General features: G+C 38.9%; 2 protein-coding genes across 3 annotated transcripts in view; one reads left to right on the forward strand and one right to left on the reverse strand.

Moving 5' to 3' along the window:
• The window catches only part of LOC110462036, a 22,447-nt gene extending 19,087 nt beyond the window's left edge, over window positions 1-3,360 (reverse strand). The window contains exon 1 of the mRNA XM_021515812.1: window positions 3,203-3,360. The gene's annotated coding sequence lies outside the window, so the exon portion shown is untranslated. The remainder of the gene's footprint in view (window positions 1-3,202) is intronic.
• Window positions 3,361-8,537: 5,177 nt separating this feature from the next.
• On the forward strand, window positions 8,538-17,192 carry LOC110462033. Of its 2 annotated transcripts, none has more exons than XM_021515806.1 (7): window positions 8,538-8,634; window positions 12,216-12,437; window positions 12,675-12,872; window positions 14,381-14,519; window positions 15,122-15,379; window positions 15,876-15,956; window positions 16,195-17,192. In XM_021515806.1, exons 2-7 carry the CDS (start codon window positions 12,401-12,403, stop codon window positions 16,256-16,258), a joined length of 777 nt encoding a protein of 258 aa, XP_021371481.1. In that variant the 5' UTR covers window positions 8,538-8,634; window positions 12,216-12,400; the 3' UTR covers window positions 16,259-17,192. The 2 variants fall into 2 exon arrangements, with proteins under 2 accessions (XP_021371481.1, XP_021371482.1); XM_021515807.1 differs by lacking the exon at window positions 8,538-8,634 and adding an exon at window positions 11,004-11,076.
• The last annotated feature ends 477 nt before the right edge of the window (window positions 17,193-17,669 follow it).

Here is a 17,669-nt window from a genome sequence, read left to right on the forward strand (position 1 = left end):
TATAAACACTTTGATATAATTTGTCATTATCTGTTAATATTGTGATACATATTTTGTCCTTGTGTATAAACACTTTGATATAATTTGTCATTATCTGTTAATATTGTGATACATATTTTGTCCTTGTGTATAAACACTTTAATATAATTTGTCATTATCTGTTAATATTTTGTGATACATATTTTGTCTTTGTGTGTAGTATAGTATATCTAAACAATAAGGGTAATGCTGATGTATATTTTGATGTTGTGAGTTATGCTATATTATACCGTGACCATGAGGGTTATGCTGATGTATATTGTGTGGCTGTGAGTTCATACTATAGTATACCGTGACCATAAGAGTTATGCTGGTGTATATTGTGTTGTTGTGAGTTATACTATAGTATACCGTGACCATGAGAGTTATGCTCATGTATATTGTGTGGCTGTGAGTTATACTATAGTATACCGTGACCATGAGAGTTATACTGATATATATATTGTTGTTGTGAGTTAACTATAGTATACCGTGACCATAAAGGTTATGCTGATGTATATTTTGTTGTTGTGAGTTATACTATAGGATACCGTGACCATGACGGTTGTGCTGATGTATATTTTGTTGATGTGAGTTAATACTATAGTATCCCGTGACCATGACGGTTATACTGATATATATATTGTTGTTGTGAGTTAACTAAAGTATATCGTGACCATAAAGGTTATGCTGATGTATATTTGGTGGTTGTGAGTTAATACTATAGTACACCGTGACCATGACGGTTATACTGATATATATATTGTTGTTGTGAGTTAACTAAAGTATATCGTGACCATAAAGGTTATGCTGATGTATCTTTTGTTGTTGTGAGTTATACTATATTATACCGTGACCATGAGGGTTATGCTGATGTATGTTTTGTTGTTGTGAGTTAAATATAGTATACCGTGACCATGACGTTTATGCTGATGTATATTATGTGGTTGTGAGTTAACTATAGTATATCGTGACCATGACGGTTATGCTAATGTATATTTTGTTGTTGTGATTTAATACTATAGTATACCGCGACCATGACGGTTATGCTGTTGTATATTTTGTTGTTGTGAATTAATGCTATAGTATACCTCGACCATGAGGGTTATGCTGAAGTTTATTATGGTCTTTTGTGTAAACGGTACATTTTTATACGCGCGTCGAAGAGGGGGACGTATTATTTTATCCCGTGAGCGGGCGGGCGGGCGGTCGGGCGGTCAGGCAAACGATGTCCGCTCGATATCTCGAGTAATTATTAACGAATTAACTTCAAACTTCACAACAAGCTTAATTATCATGAAAGCTCGGACAAGTTGGATAACTGTCATTATCAGACCATAATTTGTGGAGTTATGGTCCTTTATGGACTTGCCGAAACAGTGTCCGCTCGATATCTCGAGTAATTATTAACGAATTAACTTCAAACTTCACAACAAGCTTAATTATCATGAAAGCTCGGACAAGTTCGATAACCGCCATTATCCGACCAAAATTTGTGGAGTTATGCTCCTTTATGGACTTGTCGAAACAGTGTCCGCTCGATATCTCAAGTAATTATTGTATACCGTGACCATGACGGGTATGCTGATGTATATTTTGTTGATGTGAGTTAATACTATAGTATATCGTGACCATAAAGGTTATGCTGATGAATATTTTGTTGTTGTGAGTCAATACTATAGTATACCGTGAGCATAAGAGTTATGCTGGTGTATATTGTGTTGTTGTGAGTTATACTATAGTAGACCGTGACCATGACGGTTATTCTTATGTATATTTTGTTTTTGTGAGTTAATACTATAGTATACCTTGACCATGACGGTTATGCTAATGTATATTTTGTTGTTGTGATTTAATACTATAGTATACCGTGACCATGACGGTTATGCTGATGTATTTTGTTGTTGTGAATTAATGCTATAGTATACCTCGACCATGAGGGTTATGCTGAAGTTTATTATGGCCTTTTGTGTAAACGGTACATTTTTATACGCACGTCGAAGATGGGGACGTATTATTTTATCACGTGAGCGGGCGGGCGGGCGGTCGGGCGGTCGGGCAAACGATGTCCGCTCGATATCTCGAGTAATTATTAACGGATTAACTTCAAACTTCACAACAAGGTTAATTACCATGAAACCTCGGACAAGTTCGATAACCGCCATTATCCGACCATAATTTGTGGAGTTATGCCCCTTTATGGACTTGCCGAAACAGTGTCCGCTCGATATCTCGAGTAATTATTAACGGATTAACTTCAAACTTCACAACAAGGTTAATTACCATGAAAGCTCGGACAAGTTCGATAACTGTCATTATCAGACCATAATTTGTGGAGTTATGGTCCTTTATGGACTTGCCGAAACAGTGTCCACTCGATATCTCGAGTAATTATTAACGGATTAACTTCAAACTTCACAACGAGGTTAATTACCATGAAACCACAGACAAGTTTGATAACCGCCATTATCCGACCGTAATTACTGGAGTTATTACCCTTGGTTTCATTAATGCGATGCATGCGTTCCATGATGTTGTATTGCACTCATTGATCTACCAGTTATGTTAAATGATTTCTCTTTTAATATCAATTACTCACAAATACTTCATATATTTCAATCATACAAACAACTGCTCATTCAATGTGTGACGGGCGTATTATATACCGCTCGCGGTAACCTTGTTTTTCTTATTTGTTTATATTTTCAAAGTTCACGCACATTTCACTCATGATCTCTACCAGCATCATCATCACTCACGCACATATCACTCATGATCTCTACCAGCATCATCATCACTCACGCACATATCACTCATGATCTCTACCAGCATCATCATCACTCACGCACATTTCACTCATGATCTCTACCAGGATCATCATCATCACACACGCACATATTACTCATGATCTCTACCAGGATCATCATCATCACACACGCACATATCACTCATGATCTCTACCAGCATCATCATCACTCACGCACATATCACTCATGATCTCTACCAGCATCATCATCACTCACGCACATATCACTCATGATCTCTACCAGCATCATCATCACACACGCACATTTCACTCATGATATCTACCAGTACAATCATCACACAGGTCACAGACACAATAACGTTTTCATTGACGTTTTCCTCGTCTACGTTTTCATAACAATAATTCAAAACAACTTACCTGAATCAACCTCCCTGCTGCTCACATGATTCACAAAATCATTATTCCTAGTCGAGTAAATATCGAACCTGATTTCCTCGTAACCGTTAAGCGATAGCGTACCTAGACCATTATCTAAAACCTGAAAATGTTACACGGTTAAGGTCAGGTTGTAATACTTCCGTGGCCAGCTATGTGTCCCTGGACGCCACGTGTTGGGCGCTTGTGATGTAAAATAAATGTGGAGAGCAACGATTGAATAACTCTTTCAAGTGCCTGTCGACGGAGGAGTAATTATAGGGTGAGAGGCAGGGAGTCGGGGTCCGGAAATCAAGTGTCAGGAGTTTGGTTACACAACATGGACAGTTCCTGCGTCGCCTCAGTGTATTTGCGTGACTGTATCTGTTACTATTTTCTTATGTATTTTCTTTCTTCTATTTACTCGTTATATTACCTGTGTGATACTCGTTTAATTACCCGAGTAAAACTCGCTACATGTACATACTCATTATATTACCTGTGTGATACTCGTTTAATCACCCGAGTAAAACTCGCTACATGTACAAACTCATTATATTACCTGTGTGATACTCGTTAAATTACCCAATAAAACTTGCAACATGTACATACTCATTATATTACCTGTGTGATACTCGTTTAATCACCCGAGTAAAACTCGCTACATGTACAAACTCATTATATTTCCCGAGCAATACCCATTTACTATCTGTGTAACACTAGTTATATAACCTGGATAATACTCGTCATATAACGTATGTAATACTCATTGTATGGCCTGAGGAATAATCATTATATTACCTGTGTATACTCCTTATATTACATTGGTAATACTAGTCATAATACCTGTGTAATACTCATTATATTACATGAGCAATACTTATTATATTACCTGGGTATACTCCTTAAATCACATTGGTAATACTCGTCATATAACTTATGTAATACTTATTATATGACATGGCGATCGCTCGACATCAGGGCCAACACCGAGGTTATGCCCAATAAGGCGTTGTGAAGTGGTTAGAACGGAGAGGACAATAGAAAGGTCCTGATATTTCCGTAGTTGCAGCAGAATTATTTATGTCGCTTTTGCGTCTCCGAGTAAAGAGCACAAGAGCAAATCCCTGATTATGTAGGGGACTCCCCACACAAGTCGCCTCTTATGCCGGGGATCGCCTCCACGCGACAGCCAGGGTCATATGAGGCCGGGTTCCAAGGGAGACACCGCCGGAAAGTGAGGGTAGATAGGACAGAAATGAAGACATGAATGTTAAAAAAAACCTAAAGATTCCAAGTGTTAAAGTGGGACAGCAAATCACTGTTGGTTTCTTCAGTTGTTCCCAATCAGAAGAGAAGGCAGAAACCACGCCCGTTTCTGCAGGGTGGGGTAGGGGCATATTAGTCGCCTATTACGATCATGCAGTGGGAAATAGCAGGCCTATATTCCCAACACCTGTACGGGGTTGCGATGGGTATCACCTGTTGTTATATTTTTTTCTCTGTCCTTTTGTTACCTAGTACCATATATATAAACTTTATTTATCTAACAACAATTATGAAACAATGTTTTTCAACTTATACTAATCACTTTTGTTTGCCCGGATGTTAGCGCGCGGGGTCTTACTGTGGGAGGAAACTGGAGTACCAGGAGAAAACCCACGTAGTCGGGCAGGTGACCCAATACCTTTTCACGTCTGATCGGGGAATCGAACCCAGGTCGCCTTGGTGAAAGGCAAGTGCGCTATCCACTGCGCCACCCGACCACCCTATAGTACACATTGATGTCTTGACAACACGGTTGTAACAATCCTAACAAGTCCATTGTATGTGGTCCCACTCGGTGTCGGTTAATCTGCCACAGTCGACTCCCCTCGTAGATAACAGGGGGCGTCTTCCCTCGTCTGATCTGACACATTTTATATAAACAAATATTGATTAAACAGGTAATACTTCTCACCTCAGGTAGCGAGAACTACCCGTGATATAGATAATAATTCCTCCCTGGTCAAGATATAGATAATAGCGTTACTGTAGCGGATGGTTGTTTACTGCTCAAGGTTTGGAGTAAACTCGCATTGTTTCTAAGTCAACTCTTCGTTAAACATCTAAAATGGCATCAAACACGTGAAACCAGTGCATATCTTATCTAAACCGGTTATTGTACAGTGTAACCACCCCATCAGGTGTTGAGAGAAAAACTAGACATGCCACAGTGTGTATATCCCACTGTGCTATCGTAAGAGGCGACTCCTGTGAGACCACTACAGGGTCTGAATCTTCTATGTCCTCTGCCTCAGAGACAATTGATCTGCTGCCCCAATCGGAACCTCGACCTGGTTTCCTTGGTTACTTATTCTTTATTTTCGGTGGTGACCATTAAGGTACCCCTCGTCCACAAACTGTTACTTCTGTTTACGGGAAGGTTAGGGCTTGACCCCCACAAATAAAGTAATGTAGTTTTAATAATACCAGCTAATACGTTCTTGATTTTCTTTTTATGCTTATCGGAGTGGAATATGGCCATTTGCTTCCTGGATGATCCTGCGTAGAGGGAGGGAGTGATTGGTTCGGGGGAAATGAATACTCATGTTTCCCTATAGCAAGGGCGATATTTATTTTATATATATAAATTATATCACCAGAACGAAACAATAAATAAACAGTTAAGATTAGATAATGACCCTTTGAAGCCTTTTTTATTGTTTTACTGATTTTTCAGGCTTTAAATATGTACCAACAGAGTTCCGAGACAGATACTCAACAGGGAAAATAGATAACAGGATGTTCGCTCCCCTACGTGAGATTCGGTGTGTTTTTCATGGTCATATGACAAGTTTGAGCAGTAAACGGTTGACTGCTCAAACTTATCATATGACCCTCATCGTTACATCGACGAAGCATAGAAACAGAGACGTATATATTATTGCAATATATACGTCTCTGATAGAAACAACTGTTAAGGTCTCTATGTTTGTACTCCTTTGCCTATTCGTTGTTTTCGGCTTTGTTTCCGTAGGCATACGTCTTCGCGTGACCATAGCTGTTGGAATACGTTAAATTTCGGGGAAACAAAAACAGAAAAAAACGTGTAAATAATCACAAAAGCTGCAATTTTTAAACTTCAGGCTCATATCACATCATATTACACCTCACCTTTAGAACAGCGTGTCTGATTGGGAGATTGTCTCTGCTTTTGTGTTTGTGCTTGTTTTATTTTTTTCAACAAAAACAAATATGTTTTGCCCTTAAAGTAGGAAATCACGACTCTTCGTTTCTCCTCAATTAATATTGTTTCATCCTAATATTTCACTCGCCTGCATGATTAACCTCAGGGCAACAAAAAGTCGTGTTTCCCAACAATAAATGTACAGTGTTTTTATTGTATTATATTTTGTTTTTGTCGTTTAAAGGACCATGCAGACTAATGCAATATATTTAATTTGTGTGTTGAAAGAATTTATTTTGTTTTGTTTATGTTTCTGTATAGTTCATCTTTCGTGAACGATCATCCGTTAGAAATTTGGCCACGGATGTATCGAACAGTTCGGCATCGTAGCTAGTTTTGAAAACTGTTACCGTCAAGATTCGTTTCCTTCAAATATGCATGGAAGACGTACACTGTGTGCTCAGCGGCCTTTTCTAAACCCCCAACGGTGTTAAATTACTGTAATACCTTAATCTAGGTCCAAATAAAACTGTAACAAATACCCAGGTCCCTGTGGTTTTCTCGTTACATTCTCTGTAACGACGGCGCTTGTCGTATGACACTGGATTAAATTGACAAAGCCTTTATATATTAAACCGTGTTACGGGAACTTCATATGAGCGTTTGACGATGATGCCAAATTTGTTATTTATATTTGATGATGCATATTTCGTCACGGAATGGAAGCTTTTATATATCATCCATTATTTTACTCTGAGAGTTCCTTGTTTGATATTTACTATTACAGTGTACCTATGTTCGCCCTCAGCATCCTGCTAATGGTGTTGCTAGGAAAACGGCTATGCATGGTTGGGAGATTGATATGTGTCATTGTTTTTTCTCACCCACCTTATATATCCAATCATAATACTCACATATTTATATTGTTTATTTTTTAAACCAATAATAGCTACAGCTTCATCGAACAACGGGTAATACTAATTAATGTATTGCTTCGATGAGAAAAGCAATATCATAATAAAGTCTCACGTTATCTCGTCACCAACGTGCTTTTGACGTTTTGACACGTGATTTGTGTGTTCTAAGTTTTGTTTATTTACTATAACACAGTGACCCAGTCATGCTTCTTATACATATGCTCGTATAATTTAACGAGTTATCATATTTTGTGAGGTGACAGCAAGTTCGGTGAACCCTGTCGACCTCTCTAACTGCCTGACTTAGAGATCGGAACCTGTCCCCCGGGGCCGCGCGACGGTGATGGATCACGTGACGAAATGCTGCACTACACCACGTCGTCGCCAGCGGCCAGCGGAAGTAGCTCTGAGGGCGAGGCCGTCTCAAAAGTCAAACAACGTAATCCAAGGCATGTCGAGTCCATAAAATCATCTCTATCCAGCATAAATATTTAGTTTCTATTTAATAACTGTAATTCATTTGTTTTTTCTCTGAATTACGAAATAAAACCTCGATACAACAAAAAATAAGGGGAAACATGGTAAATTAGATATTAGAAATAATTCCTTCGGCTACGAAACTGTCTTCCTGAGGCGATCATACAGGCTTCAACAATTAAAGACGTTGAAGTTAGTTTGGACAATCATTGGAAACATCTTGAACTGAAATTTAATCACCTAGCTAGCTAGAAATCTAACAAAGGGAGTGATTTTGAATTAAAATTGTTATATGATATGGACATTGAAACAAGTAATAGACTGCGTCCATCATGCGTCCTCTTAAATCCTTTTAAATAATGAATGTCCTTTAATTTGCCATATCGTTTACCAGCAAATTACTCTAGGTACCCTTTTCTATAACTCCCTCGGCTATGCATCGGTAAACCTTTCTATGAAGCCAGAATATCGCTGGACAAATGGTAGAAGTAAAGCGAGGTTTTACTGAGTGTGCAGCTTTATAACGGCGTTCTAAGATATCCACAGAAGACAGTGTAAGTAGAAAATGATACCCCTCTTTCAACTTTTGTAGGGAAAACAGAACACTGCCTTATTAATGACAACCACACGTGTACAGTAAACGTAACTGTAGACATAGACGTTGGAGAGAACGTTGCAAACAAATCAAGTCAGCAATATTATATTACGGAAATGTCTTTTGAGACGGTCCCCGACCACTGGCCAGCCATACCTGTCAGTGGGGTGTAGCGAACAAAACTTCCCACGAGAAAGTATAGCATGGTGACATTAGCGGATTTACTGTCTGTTTCTCTGTGTTTTCTTTGGATTTTTAGGACGTTATCTTTAAAATGGTAAGTGTGTAATAAACCACATGATGAAATCAAAAACTGTCTATATTTAGGGAATCGATTTTTCTTCTTAGACCCCCGTTGTTAATACAATATATGACATATATTGAATTCTGTTATAATCCGAAACCCGGAAGAGAACATTTTTCAATCATCTAGAATATAGGAGATGTATAACAATTTCTAGTTTCTACACATCTAGCGCGATACAATTACAGGTATATAATAAGGGTAGTTTGACATTTCGGAGTATTTAAAAATAAAAATAAAAGGGAACGAAAACAAGGATCGAACTCGAAGCTAATCCCCGTATTTTAGTATTGCTTCCCGTCTCTCAGATGTGTTTTCAATTCGTGTGTATCAATCGTGTCATCAAACATTTAATAACATTATAGATTTTCTACGAAAACTCGAGGCCAAATCCAGTACTTTACCAGTTTTGCTTCCCATGAATATGATATGCCTAGACTCTAAATAAGAGCTGAATGGCGTGACAAGGGAAATATCTCTAGGCAAGAAAAACACAAGTTGAGGTTTAATCTTCGATATTTGACATTCAAAGGAGCATGTTTAAAGTCGGAAAAACCGAGAGTTCTGATGTAGAACCTCTTTTCCTCGCCAATATAACCGATGTAGTTGTTTCATTTACCCGATTAACAAAAAATAAATAAATCAATAAGTGGGTAGGGTCCAGGTGTCTGTCATGTTGAAATAACTTTCATTTGGCTAAATATTGCACATTAAACATTTTATTAGAGTTATCTCCCTTGAAAATTCAATTTACGTCACCTAAGAATTCATGCTGTCATTTACACCTATAAGTATCACGTGTGTCGTCAACTATTGTGCATCTTTCTCCAATGTGTTATCAATGCTTATCTATTTCGCAAAGGTGTCATCAATTCCTCAGTAACGTTAGTTTATAAATCTTGATTTTAAATTTGTTCTCTCTTATCTCAAAGAGATTCAATGTATCAGGTTCTTGTTCTTATAAAGTGTACCTAGCACATTTAGCATGTCTTGTAATTAATGAAATTTAATAAGTGTTAATACAACACTCTGTATTGGTCTATTACGTAATTCTTTTCGAAAGGAGATATATTTTCAGATAAGGTTACATATCTCTTTAACAATATCAATTAACTAGTACGTTATCAATGGTCAGTTATTTGGCCACTCCTATAGTTGATACTGAATTCTCCACCTTTCTTTTGACTGGTGACCCGACGGACACTCCCGGTATTGTTCCTATTAACGCATTACAGGGATTGGTCAACGTGACGCGTTAATGAGTGACGTCATTTAGTTTGTACGTAGAGATGACACTAACAAAGTAATACACGTAAATTGTTTGTTCGTTATCTGCTGGTTTCGTTTCGTTTGTTTGATGTTTTTTTTTTTCTTTATTATATTTAATTTATAATGATGTCAACTTCAGACGCACATGCGGGTCGTGGAGTGGTGTCGGGGTTGGAGTAGTGTCGGGGATGGGGTGGGGTGGTGTCGGGGATGGGGTGGAGTGTCGGGGATGGGGTTGAGTGGTGTCGGGGTAGGGTGGATTGGTGTCGGGGTTGGGGTGGGGTGGGTGGAGTAGTGTCGGGGGTTGGGGTGGATTGGTGTTGGGGTGGGAATGAGTGGTGTCGTGGGTAGGATGGAGTGGTAGTCAAACGTCATATGCATGTCTACATCAGGAAGATTCACCGATTTTAGGTTTATTAGTGTGATTTGTTGTCGATGCATTGATTCCAATGATCTTATAAACCATCTTACAGGTGGTTTGAACTCATTAAAATGTAGTAAAACTCAACAGGTAGCACAATAGTGCTGCTTTTGCGGGACGATCTGCCTTTTCATTACCTGGTATTCCCACATGTCTGGGAACCAGGCATAATGTAATTTGACATTTTGGGACAACCTGCTCATACACCGAGACCTAACTGAGACTAGGGCCGCTTTCGTTTATCGCGATCCAGACGGTTTAACCGGTTGGACCAGAGTTGTTCGTTTATGAAATAAGGTCGGACCTGCTTGTTTTCATGCGAGCCTTGACAAAACTTTGTAAGGCCGACATAAACATTTGCAGGTCTGCCGGATTTATACCCGAAAATGTTACATTTAAAACCAGACAAACCGGTTGTTCCGTATAAACGAACAGTCCCTATATAGAGCTGCAGTGGAACTATAGACCTGGTGGGTGTGTCCGGACATATTTACGACCCCTCCGACAGCTCGGGCTGACCACTGACACATGTAACAGTACACCTGACCAGCGTAAATATGAATCATACGGCACTATATCCGCGGACATACAGCAGAGTATGTACATGTAAATGGTAGCGAGGGTCACACATATGTGTTTACAACGAGGTCCCTGTTCTCGTTACAACACAAAGTATAGAGAAACATATTTACAAGATAATTTACAATACACAAGTTATTCATTTGGTAAGTCACATAAGCACAATCTTATCAATATTATTCAAATCATTCATATCACGGAGGATAAATATTATTGTAAGGAATTTTCTTATAAATGTTAATATGCACCAGTGACGGTTGGTTATCATGTTTATCTAACTCAATTTTTTTATTTGTACATAGACACGAGGTTTACAGAGTGTCTTTTACAATTTGAAAATGTACAAACCAGAGTTAGATAAACATAATGATCAACCATCACGAGTTTGGGGACTTATTTCTTCTCTCACGAAAATCAGATATTATACCTAGAAAACCATTTATTTCTATTGGGAATATATTATTCCTGTTTGGGGAAACCACCGCCATGACCTATGACGTCACAAGTGCAGATGACGTCGCAAGGCATTGTTCCTTGACGTCATCGTTAGAAGATTGACCAATGAAATAACGTCCAACTAGGGGTTATCCTCCCAGGTTTATCCAACGATTCGGGAGTGGGAAACCCTAAAGTGGTTTTGGGAGAAATTCATTTACACGAGAATATGTATCTACTTATATGTATAGTAGCGTAAATCATAAAGTAGTGTATAGGTGCCAGCTTATAACATCTCACTACATTAGCATGTAAGTCCATCGTTCATAATGCCCGCATGTTATCTTTAACTCCGACTCGGTTTGTTGCTACAATGTCTGTATTGTAACTTTCAAGTACATGTAGTAACACTATAAAAACGATCCCTCTCGCAAATTCGGACATGCATGTATAAGCCAAGGGACATAGGACAAGTAATTAGCGCTTGATGATGCAAATGGAAATCCCATATTAAATTGTAATAATGAATTGTGTATTTATTGTAACGCATCATATAGCAGCTACATCACAGTTTTATACTTTATTTAATTGGTAGCTGTGGACCATTGGTTGACAGTAATCGAAAGTGAATACCTATGTTTCATTAATACTAAATAGAATTGAAAGAAACCGTCCCGTTCGCCCTCGTGAACCGTTCTGTGACCTTTCAGCGGAATAACACACTAAAATAGCCACTGAGTTACGTATATAACCTCTTTAATCGTGAAGAATCAAACCCGCAATGACACCCAATAATTCGATACAATATTTGACACGCTAGAAATTGTAATTGCAGTTTCTAATATTTCAGATATTGGTGGAAAGACTTTAGCAGTAGACAGGAAATACAGAACGGGCGACGAACGTACACGTGTGACGTGGATACAGGTTGGCATGGTAAACCATTAAGCGGGGCTAGCCATGTGATTGGGACAGAAATTGTTGATGAATTTTGAAGATTACCATTTTTACCTCAACCAGAAATAGATCCATGTGATGACAACCGACAATATGGCCGAACCTGCACTTCCGGGTAAGAATGCTACGGTGGTGGTCACAAGACTTCCAAGCGCAGGCCCGGGGAAACAGAACTTTCTGTTCAAATTACGTACTAACATGTTCGGCTTAACCACAGAAAAGTCTGGCTCTTCGACTGTTTCCCTTCTGTGGGTCTGATACGCATATTTCAAACTCAGTTTTCGGATGACTTTCAGTTGAAAATAAAATGGAATTAGGTTTTATTCTATTCTGGTTTTGTTTTCTATTTCAGAGTGCTCTCTTATAACAGAACTTCCAGGAACTAATGCCTCCCATCCTACACCGGATATTGTGTTAAGCACCGAACAAAGAATTGTGGGAACCTCAGTTGATATCACATGTCCAGAGGGTTACAATGTGATTGGACAAGATACGATCACGTGTTTAATATCGGGAAAGTGGGATGTAGATGCATTACCACACTGTAACGGTTAGTTTTTAAATGTTTTATTATGTTTGTTTAGTTGTCTGGAAGGCCACTAGTAGATAAATATTGTTAAGACATATTTACATGAGATAATTGTGCAAGGCGATGCTGATATAGGCCTCCTAAAACCTGTCTGACGGTAATGTGGACGGGGTCGTTTATATCTGCACCAACAATAAAACTCTTACAACAGGCTTTGTAACGTTACAACCAAGGCCTATTACAACCCCCATCCTCAAGAGAAAGGGAACTGTAACGGCCAGACCAGGGTTCGAACCCGGGATCCTTTGAACTCTAGACGGACGTTCTACCAATGCAATTGAGCTACCTGGTCGCCGACGATCGACCCAGTCCAGTTCCGCTACACAACCCCGTCTGGCTACAACATACTCTAGTTAAAACAACACATCTGGTAACAACCACCCATGACCACAACTTACCCCGGTCACAACAACCCATGACCACAACTTACCCTGGTCACAACCACCCTAAACCACAACTTACCCTGGTCACAACAACCCATGACCACAACTTACCCTGGTCACAACAACACATAATCATAACTTACCCTGGTCACAACAACCCATAGCCACAACTTATCCTGGTCACAGCCATCTTTGGTTGGACTTGGCCAGTTTCCTATTGATTGCCAGGTAGCTATATTGGTCAGCTCGTCTAGAGTTCTGAGATCTAACCCTGGTCACAACAACCCATAACCACAACTTACCCTGGTAACAGCAACCCATAACCACAACTTACCCTGGTCACAACAACCTATGACCACAACTTACCCTGGTCACAACAACACATAACCATAACTTACCCTGGTCACAACAAACCATAGCTACAACTTACCCTGGTCACAACAACACATAACCATAACTTACCCTGGTCACTACAACCCATAGCCACAACTAACCCCGGTAACAACAACCCATAACCACAACTAACCCTGGTCACAACAACATATGACCACAACTTATCCTGGTCACAGCCATCTTTGGTTGGACTTGGCCAGCTTCCTATCGATTGCCAGGTAGCTATATTGGTCAGCTCGTCTAGAGTTCTGATATCTAACCCTGGTCACAACAACCCATAACCACAACTTACCCTGGTAACAGCAACCCATAACCACAACTTACCCTGGTCACAACTATCCCTGGTTGGACTTGGCCAGCTTCCTATCGATTTCCAGGTATCTATATTGGTCAGATCATCTAGAGTTCTGAGATCCATGGTTCGAATCTCGTCCAGGTCTCGTTACATTTCCCCGCCCCTATTATAGGCCTATGTGTGTTTGATGTCATCAGTTTGTAAAATAAATATCTGATTTGTAAAAGATGTGCATTGATTAGGTTGCCTAACAAGCATTAGCCGTGGGGAATTTCCCCTTTAGCTCAGCGATAGAGCATCGGGCTGGAGAGCCAAGGGTCGCGGGTTCGAACCCCAGCGACGGCACTATCCTCATAACTATTCCTTGTCCCACATCCGATACTATAATTATGTTACAGACGTGGTGTACGGTATCCCTGACTCTACTAAGATCTACCTGGGAGTGTTCGCTATCTGTGGCGCCCTCTGTCTCATCGTCTTTACCGTAGTTCTCACAAAAATCATCTGCTTCAAGGACAAGAAGAAGTACTCGGACAGGTGAGTCTTTACCCCCNGGGGTCTAGTCAGGTTTACGATTTGGATGACCGAAAGATTCATGGTTATTTCTGCTAGCATCAAATTAAGGAAACTTTGATTTTTGTTGCAATTGAAACTAATGAAAGTAATTAACGACATTAGAATCCCGTTTGTACTTATACAGTAATACACCCGGTCGTAAATCAAGTATTTATTAGAAAACATTATGTCATAAAAAACAAATGTTGTTGAAAGGAATTCCACACCTCGCGCCCGTCGTTAAGGATGCGCATGTAAGGCTAGTTCCTAAGTTAATTTTCAAATATCGAAGAGAAAAACTCGCTGAGGATTGCTTTCTTCATGAAATCTATAAAATATCTCTAAATAGTTTAAACGGGATAAACGATCGTCGCTCCCCGTCGAACCTTTTTGTATTTACTGTCTCAAGATACATATCAAACAGACCCAAAGGGTTACAGCTGAACAATTGGTACCATGTTTGGCAAAAACTGAATTGTGATGAAAAATACCACCAAATATAGTAATAAAAAAAAATCAAGAAACTCACTCAGTGACAGAATAGTTACACCGTTATTATTTGATTTGTTTTCTTTTGTTTGTAGCAATTTCTTAGGTAGAAGTACGGAGTCAGTGTCATCTATGCAGTATTTCCCGGAAGAAAAACAGTATAGAGCTCCGACGCAACCGGAAGTGATAGTCATAGAGGAGCAACACCCATCGACTCCGCCACCGGATATAGATACTATAGCAACCTATGTGAACCAGTCCTACCTCACGGACGAGCAGGAAAGATGGCGACAGAGACTGTCTAGCTACGACAGTTCGTTTGACGGAGACTTCGATCTTCAGTGGCACCACGTGTACGTATGACAGGTGACAAGAATACATATTGATAAAATAAATAGGCCATCACGGGCTAACGTAAGTCTATCATGAGCCATATGTAGCTATACATCTGAGACGCATCATAATTGTTTTGTGCACCGGAAGTGACGTAGGCGAAACTAAAGTATATCGATGTACGTATTTTCTAGACCAATATAAATGCTCATTAATGATATTTTACGGTATTTTGCTGATATTTGGAAAGCAAGATGGGAGGATTTTCAGTTTTATCAATTTGAAGGGTGATTTCGTCATTACCCTTTAACCTTTGAGGTTCCGCTATACTTTTTCAATGTAAACAGATTTAGTACAATTGTTTATTTCGTTCAAATACAGTAATGCGTGTCAGTGGTAAGTATATTCTATAGCTTACTCACTGGAAGAGTGATTTTTTAAAAAAGTCTTTGCTGCACGAAGCCACTATTTAATTAATGCTGGTATTCAAATTAATAACGTAAATTCTACATTCAGTCAAGGGGAAGTACCGCAGGATAATGGCCGGAAGTGGAGTAACCACAGTATACAAGGCGTTGATACCTATGACTATGACCAGTAAGTAGAGAACAACAATGTACTCGTGTTAATATATCGCCAGAGTGTAGAGTTATAAATCACAAATAATGTTACGGTGAAACGTTGTTAATTAATCTTTGTAACTTTTGAAGCAAAAAAAAAATTCCTTCATCTTACGTATACAAACTGGGCATATCTGTACAATTTTTGTTACTCGCTGCCTCGGTTTCGTTTATACAAATATTCTGTAAAATAAACGTCTACTCTTCGTCCTCAGGTACGGCGGTATGCCTGTTATTGGTGAAGGGGACCATATTGATGACGACAGAACCCCGTTTTGATGACAACAGAGCCCCGTTTTGATGACGACAAAACCCCATTTGATGATATCATATATATTCAAATGCCGGGTTCAGGCTATGTCAAAGTTTTAATACACAAGATTCGAGGGCGTCAGATGATTAGGAAGTAAAAAGCGTATACAAGACCATGTGAGATACAAAAAATACTGAGGTTGTGACATGAAGGTTGGAAGAAGTTTAGTTTGAGATCGAAGACGTCATTCTATTAAGACACAGTATTCAAATTGTGATACACAAGATTTGATGACGTCAATCTTATTAAGACACATTATAAAAATTGTTGTGCACAAGACTTGATGACATAAATCTTATGAAGACACAGTATTACAATTGCGGTCACAAGATTTGATGACGTCAATGTTATCAAGATACAGTGTTAACATTGTGGTGCACAAGACTTGATGACGTCAATATTATTAAGACACGGGTTAAAGTTGTAATATGTACAAGACGTACTTGATGACATAAAATGGGTTAGGAGATATTGGAAACGTCGGAGTGACACTACCCAGGACTTCATGTCATAGATGTACAACGCTGCCCTCGTCCTCGTGATAACATTTTTAGAAATGTTTTTTTTTTTCTCTGTGTAACGTTTACTCCGTTGACAGCGACAAACGGATGTGTGGTTATGTGACGTCACATTATTTAATGTGAAACGACATCAAACTGTTATTATTATCGTTTTCTCATTAGCGTCCAATGTTTAATAGAAATATTTACTATAAAAAGGTAAACAGTATGTATAAAGAGATATGTTATTTATATTTAAATTATCAATGTGTCCGTCTTTGTGAGATCTGGATAAAATCACATGTTTTGTAATTAGTATTTACTTGACAATGTTATATATTTTGTGTTCTAGTGTTGAGTGATCTTTTAAACTACAGTGATTAAAACACGTTAAAACTTCTGTCGAAAGTTTGAGATTTTATTTCTCTTCAGTCTCTTTTCCAACCTGGCTGTTTTATCTGGACGAGTTTTTTGGTTCCTTGCGCCTCGCTTGGAATTACCTCACTTTTGGCATGGACGGATATTGTTCTACAAAGTATAATGTTTCTAGGTAAAGTACTGTGCTGGGACTTTCGGCATGATATTTCAGTGAGGTAACACTCTATAGTCGGCATTGATCAGATGCGCGCTACTGTAAGAAGGCAAATACCCCCACAAACCTGCCTCACGCTGACTCACACTTTGGACGCTTTGAGACATGTCGTTAAATTACCTTAGCTATTAATAGGACGTTAACCCATTCTAAAATCAGACTAAACAAAAATGTTCAAAATGTGATTTTGTTGAGAAATGTCTAACAAATTATAAATGTCTTTGTCTTTGCTGTCTTTAAAAGAAGTTTACGAATCCTTATACCTTTTTTTTGGGAATTTCAATC

This window comes from Mizuhopecten yessoensis, unplaced genomic scaffold (genome assembly GCF_002113885.1).
Source record: "Mizuhopecten yessoensis strain PY_sf001 unplaced genomic scaffold, ASM211388v2 scaffold10733, whole genome shotgun sequence".
Classification (NCBI taxonomy): domain Eukaryota; kingdom Metazoa; phylum Mollusca; class Bivalvia; order Pectinida; family Pectinidae; genus Mizuhopecten; species Mizuhopecten yessoensis.